Below are 6,742 nucleotides of genomic sequence, written 5' to 3'. Positions count from 1 at the left end.
TTCAGGGTAAGGGGCACCCACAACCTATGGGGGGGTCCTGGGGGGGGCTCTGGACTGACCCCCCCCCCCCCATTCCCTGTCCATAGGTGGGTGTGGGCGCCGGGAGCCACCCCCACAAGGTCAAGGTCTATGGGCCTGGCGTGGCCAAGACTGGGCTCAAGGCGCATGAGCCAACCTACTTCACTGTGGACTGCAGCGAGGCAGGGCAGGGTGAGATGGGCGCTATGGGGAGCTATGGGGCGCTATGGGGAGCTATGGGGCACTATGGGGCACTATGGGGCTCTATAGGGTGCTATGGGGAGTGCTATGGGGAACTATGGGGCACTGTCAGTGGTGCTATGGGGAACACTATGGGGAGCTATGGGGCTCTATGGGGTGCTATTCGGGGTGCTATGGGGAGCTATGGGGCACTATCAGTGGTGCTATGGGGAACACTATGGGGAGCGCTTTGGGGAGCTATGGGGCTCTATGGGGTGCTATTCGGGGTGCTATGGGGAGCTGTGGGGCACTATCAGTGGTGCTATGGGGAACACTATGGGGAGCTATGGGGCTCTATGGGGTGCTATTCGGGGTGCTATGGGGAGCTATGGGGCACTATCAGTGGTGCTATGGGGAACACTATGGGGAGCGCTATGGGGAGCTATGGGGCACTATGGGGCGCTATGGGGCTCTATAGGGTGCTATGGGGAGTGCTATGGGGAACTATGGGGCACTATCAGTGGTGCTATGGGGAACACTATGGGGAGCTATGGGGCTCTATGGGGTGCTATTCGGGGTGCTATGGGGAGCTATGGGGCACTATCAGTGGTGCTATGGGGAACACTATGGGGAGCTATGGGGCTCTATGGGGTGCTATTCGGGGTGCTATGGGGAGCTATGGGGCACTATCAGTGGTGCTATGGGGAACACTATGGGGAGCTATGGGGCTCTATGGGGTGCTATTCGGGGTGCTATGGGGAGCTATGGGGCACTATCAGTGGTGCTATGGGGAACACTATGGGGAGCTATGGGGCTCTATGGGGTGCTATTCGGGGTGCTATGGGGAGCTATGGGGCACTATCAGTGGTGCTATGGGGAACACTGGGGAGCGCTATGGGGAGCTATGGGGCTCTATGGGGTGCTATTCGGGGTGCTATGGGGAGCTATGGGGCACTATCAGTGGTGCTATGGGGAACACTATGGAGAGCGCTATGGGGAGCTATGGGGCTCTATGGGGTGCTATGGGGAGTGCTATGGGGAACTATGGGGCACTATCAGTGGTGCTATGGGGAACACTATGGGGAGCTATGGGGCTCTATGGGGTGCTATTCGGGGTGCTATGGGGAGCTATGGGGCACTATCAGTGGTGCTGTGGGGAACACTATGGGGAGCGCTATGGGGAGCTATGGGGCTCTATGGGGTGCTATTCGGGGTGCTATGGGGAGCTATGGAGCCCTATAGGGTGCTATAGTTAGCACTATGGGGCATGCTATGGGGCTCTATGGGGGTGCTATGGGTCTCTAGGGGGTGTGCTATGGGGAGCTATGAGGCTCTATGGGGAGCTATTCGGGGTGCTATGGGGAGCTATGGAGCCCTATAGGGTGCTATAGTTAGCACTATGGGGCATGCTAACGGGAATTATGGGGCTCTATGGGGTGCGCTATGGGGCACTATCGGGGGTGCTATGGGGCTCTATGGGGCACTATGGGGGGTGCTATGTGGCTCTATGGGGCACTATAGGGGGTGCTATGGGGCTCTATGGGGCACTATGGGGGGTGCTATGTGGCTCTATGGGGCACTATAGGGGGTGCTATGGGGCACTATGGGGGGTGCTATGGGGGGTGCTATGGGGCTCTATGGGGCACTATGGGGGGTGCTATGTGGCTCTATGGGGCACTATAGGGGGTGCTATGGGGCACTATGGGGGGTGCTATGGGGCTCTATGGGGGGTGCTATGTGGCTCTATGGGGCACTATGGGGGGTGCTATGGGGCTCTATGGGGTGCACTATGGGGGGTACTATGGGGCTCTATGGGGCTCTATGGGGCACACTGTAGGCGCAGGGGGTTCAGCTCTCTGCCCCCCCAGGCGATGTCAGCATCGGCATCAAGTGTGCTCCGGGTGTTGTGGGTCCGGCCGAGGCCGACGTCGACTTCGACATCATCCGCAATGACAACGACACCTTCACCGTGCGCTACACCCCGCGCGGCGCCGGCAACTACACCATCATGGTGCTGTTCGGGGACCAGGTGAAGCAGGGCCCTGGTCTGAGGGTGTTGGGGCTGGGTTGGGGTTGGTGCTGGTTTGGTGTTGGTTTGATGCTGGTTTAAGGTGTTTGGTGCTGGTTTGGTGTTGGTTTGGTGCTGGTTTGGTGTTGGTTTGGTGTTGGTTTGGTGCTGGTTTAAGGTGTTTGGTGTTGGTTTGGTGTTGGTTTGGTGTTGGTTTGGTGTTGGTTTGGTGTTGGTTTGGTGCCGGTTTGGTGTTGGTTTGGTGTTGGTTTGGTGTTGGTTTGGTGCTGGTTTAAGGTGTTTGGTGTTGGTTTGGTGTTGGTTTGGTGTTGGTTTGGTGTTGGTTTGGTGCTGGTTTGGTGTTGGTTTGGTGTTGGTTTGGTGTTGGTTTGGTGTTGGTTTGGTGTTGGTTTGATGCTGGTTTGGTGCTGGTTTGGTGCTGGTTTGGTGTTGGTTTGGTGCTGGTTTGGTGTTGGTTTGGTGCTGGTTTGGTGCTGGTTTGGTGTTGGTTTGGTGCTGGTTTGGTGCTGGTTTGGTGCTGGTTTGGTGTTGGTTTGGTGTTGGTTTGATGCTGGTTTGGTGTTGGTTTGGTGTTGGTTTGGTGTTGGTTTGGTGCTGGTTTGGTTGGTGTTAGTTTGGTGTTGGTTTGGTGCTGGTTTGATGCTGGTTTGATGCTGGTTTAAGGTGTTTGGTGTTGGTTTGGTGTTGGTTTGATGCTGGTTTGGTGCTGGTTTGGTGTTGGTTTGATGCTGGTTTGAGGTGTTTGGTGTTGGTTTGGTGCTGGTTTGGTGCTGGTTTGGTGCTGGTTTGGTGTTGGTTTGGTGTTGGTTTGGTGCTGGTTTGGTGTTGGTTTGGTGCTGGTTTGGTGCTGGTTTGGTGTTGGTTTGGTGCTGGTTTGGTGCTGGTTTGATGCTGGTTTGATGCTGGTTTAAGGTGTTTGGTGTTGGTTTGGTGTTGGTTTGGTGCTGGTTTGGTGCTGGTTTGGTGTTGGTTTGGTGTTGGTTTGATGCTGGTTTGAGGTGTTTGGTGCTGTTTTGGTGCCGCTTTGGTCCCAGTTTCAGGTACCAAACCCTCCCCTCCCTCCCCCCCAGCCCACCCCCACCAGCCCCATCCGGATCAAGGTGGATCCTTCCCACGACGCCAGCAAAGTGAAGGCAGAGGGTCCAGGGCTGAGCCGCTCCGGTGAGTGTGGGGGGGGGTCAGAGGGGGGGGGGGGGGGGCAGAGGGGGGGGTTGGGGACCCCCTGACCCCCCCATGTGCCCCCAGGGCTGGAGCTGGGGAAGCCAACACAGTTCACGGTGAACACCAAGGCCGGAGGTCGCGCGACCCTCGACGTGCAGGTGACAGGACAGGGGAAGGGGGAAGCTGCCAAGGACATGGAGATCATTGACAACCTGGACGGGACCCACACGGTCAAGTACACCCCAATGCAGCAGGTACAGCCCCATAGAGACACATAGAGACCCATAGAGACACATAGAGACCCATAGAGACACATAGAGACACATAGAGACACATAGAGACACATAGAGACCCATAGAGACACATAGAGACACATAGAGACCCCCAACCACCCCAGTGCAGCAGGCAAAGCCCCATAGACACCCCTACACCCCAAACCTCGTACTGCCATGGGGGGTACCCCCCATGCTACCCCATGGGGGGGGGGGGGGGGAGCATGGGCACCCCCTGAGCATCCCCCCTGTCCCCCGCAGGGTAACTTGGGGGTCGCAAGTGACCCTATGGGGGTGACCCCATCCCCAAGAGCCCCTTCACTGTGGGGGTGGCCCCAGGTGTGGACCTGAGCAAGATCAAGGTCTCCGGCCTGGATGAGAGTAAGTGGGGGGGCAATTGGGGGGGGGGCAATTGGGGGGGGGGCAATTGGGGAGCTGGGGTAAAACGGGGACCCCCCTTTTGGGGTGGGAGGGGCCTGTGGAGATGGGGGTGATGATGGGGGGTGGGAATGGGGCCTCCCCCCCTTTGTGGTGCAGCCCCTGGTTCAGTGTCCATCCCTATCTATGGGTACCGCTATGTTTTGGGGTGAATCCCCCCCATTTTGGGGCTCATCCCTCCCTGTTTCAGGGTCCATCCCCCCCCACACCCCGTTAATGATCTCCCCCCCGCACCCCATTAATGGTCTCTCCCCCCACCCCATTAATGGTCCCTCCCCCCCCACCCCTTTAATGACCCCCCCCACACCCCATTAATGGTCCCTCCCCCCCCACCCCTTTAATGACCCCCCCCACACCCCATTAATGGTCCCTCCCCCCACCCCCCGTTAATGGTCTCCCCCCCACACCCCGTTAATGGTCTCTCCCCCCCCCCCCACCCCTTTAATGACCCCCCCCACACCCCATTAATGGTCCCTCCCCCCCACACCCCATTAATGGTCCCCCCCCCCCCCACACCCCCATTAATGGTCTCTCCCCCCCCCCCCCCCCACACACCCCATTAATGGTCTCCCCCCCCCCCCACACCCCCCATTAATGGTCCCTCCCCCCCCCCCCCCCCCCCCCCACCCCATTAATGGTCTCTCCCCCCCCCCCCACACCCCATTAATGGTCTCTCCCCCACACCCCGTTAATGGTCTCTCCCCCCCCCCACACCCCATTAATGGTCTCTCTCCCCCCCCCCCCGTACCCCGTTAATGGTCTCTCCCCCCCCCCCCCCCACCCCCCCTCACCCCATTAATGGTCCCTCCCCCCCACACCCCATTAATGGTCCCTCCCCCCACACCCCATTAATGGTCCCTCCCCCCACACCCCATTAATGGTCCCCCCCCCCCACACCCCGTTAATGGTCTCTCCCCCTGTACCCCGTTAAGGGTCTCCCCCCCACACGCTGTTAATGGTCTCTCCCCCCCCACACCCCATTAATGGTCTCTCCCCCCCCCCACACCCCGTTAATGGTCTCTCCCCTCCCCCAGCACCGGAAGTGGGCCGGGAGCACGAGGTGCGCGTGCACGGGCGCGCCGGCGGCCGCGTGGGGGCGCGCGTGCTCGGCCCCGGGCGCGAGCCCTGCGCATGCGCCGTGGAGCCCGGCGGGGACGGCGTCAGCCACGTGCGCTTCGTGCCGCGCGCCGCGGGCGCGCATGCGCTCGAGCTCAGCTACGATGGCTCCGCCCTCCCCGGGAGCCCCTTCCCCATCCGGGTCCTGCCCGCGGGGGCGGGGCCGGGGGCGGGGCCGGACCCTACCAAGGTGAGAGCTGGAGGGGGGGGGGGCTGGAACAGGGGTACACACAAAACACCCCCAAACACCCCCAAAATACACCCAAAACACACCCAAAACACCCCAAAAACAGCCCCAAAATACACCCAAAACACACCCAAAACACCCCCAAAATACACCCAAAACACACCCAAAACAACCCCAAAAACAGCCCCAAAATACACCCAAAACACCCCAAAAACACACCCAAAACACACCCAAAACATCCCCCAAAATACACCCAAAATACACCCAAAACACACCCAAAACACACCCAAAACATCCCCCAAAACACCCCAAAAACACCCCAAAAACACCCACAAAACACCTCAAAACAAACACCCCCAAACACCCGAAAACACCCCCAAAATACACCCAAAACACACCCAAAACACCCCAAAACACACCCAAAACAACCCCAAAACACCCCAAAAACAGCCCCAAAATACACCCAAAACATCCCCCAAAACACCCCAAAAACACCCCAAAAACACCCACAAAACACCTCAAAACAAACACCCCCAAAACAGCCCCAAAATACACCCAAAACACACCCAAAACACCCCAAAAACACCCCCAAAATACACCCAAAACACACCCAAAACACCCCAAAAACAGCCCCAAAACACCTCCAAACACCCCAAAAACAGCCCCAAAATACACCCAAAACACACCCAAAACAACCCCAAAACACCCCAAAAACAGCCCCAAAACACACCCAAAACAACCCCAAAACACCCCAAAAACAGCCCCAAAACACCTCCAAACACCTCCTGCAATGGGGACCCCAACACAACAGAACCAGTCCCAGCAATGGGCTATGGGAACCCCAAAACAACAGCACCAACCCCTGCAATGGGGACCCCAAACCAATGGAACCACCCCTACAATGGGGAACAATGGGGAGCCCCACACAACAGCACCCCCAAACACCTTCTGCAATTGGCAATGGGGACCCCAAACCCCCTTCAACACCCCCCAAACACCCCCTGCAATGGAGACCCCAACCCCCCCTGGCAGCTGGTGATGGGGACCCCAAAACACCAAAGGGGCTCTAAAGGGGGACCCTAAAACACCAAAGGGTCTCTAATGGGGACCCCAAAACACCAAAGGGGCTCTAAAGGGGGACCCCAAAATACCAAAGGGGCTCTAAAGGGGGACCCTAAAACACCAAAGGGGCTCTAAAGGGGGACCCCAAAACACCAAAGGGGCTCTAATGGGGTCTAATGGGTTCTAAAGGGGGGTTAATGGGGTCTAAAGGGGCTCTAATGGGGTCTAATGGGTTCTAAAGGGGGGTTAATGGGGTCTAAAGGGGCTCTAATGGGGTCT

The 6,742-nt window shown here is 58.3% G+C and overlaps 1 protein-coding gene across 1 annotated transcript in view; it reads left to right on the top strand.

The window, feature by feature from the left end:
* The window catches only part of FLNA (filamin A), a 54,265-nt gene that overhangs the window by 15,185 nt on the left and 32,338 nt on the right, over positions 1–6,742 (top strand). The window contains 8 exon segments of the mRNA XM_034071880.1: positions 12–34; positions 87–210; positions 2,067–2,227; positions 3,298–3,388; positions 3,473–3,642; positions 3,922–3,942; positions 3,945–4,041; positions 5,133–5,404. Of these exon segments, the coding sequence (XP_033927771.1) occupies positions 12–34; positions 87–210; positions 2,067–2,227; positions 3,298–3,388; positions 3,473–3,642; positions 3,922–3,942; positions 3,945–4,041; positions 5,133–5,404 (959 nt within the window).

The sequence above is a fragment of the Melopsittacus undulatus genome, chromosome 22, assembly GCF_012275295.1.
Source record: "Melopsittacus undulatus isolate bMelUnd1 chromosome 22, bMelUnd1.mat.Z, whole genome shotgun sequence".
Lineage (NCBI taxonomy): Eukaryota > Metazoa > Chordata > Aves > Psittaciformes > Psittaculidae > Melopsittacus > Melopsittacus undulatus.
Note: the sequence above shows the minus strand (reverse complement) of the source record. Positions and strands in the feature narration are given on the sequence as shown.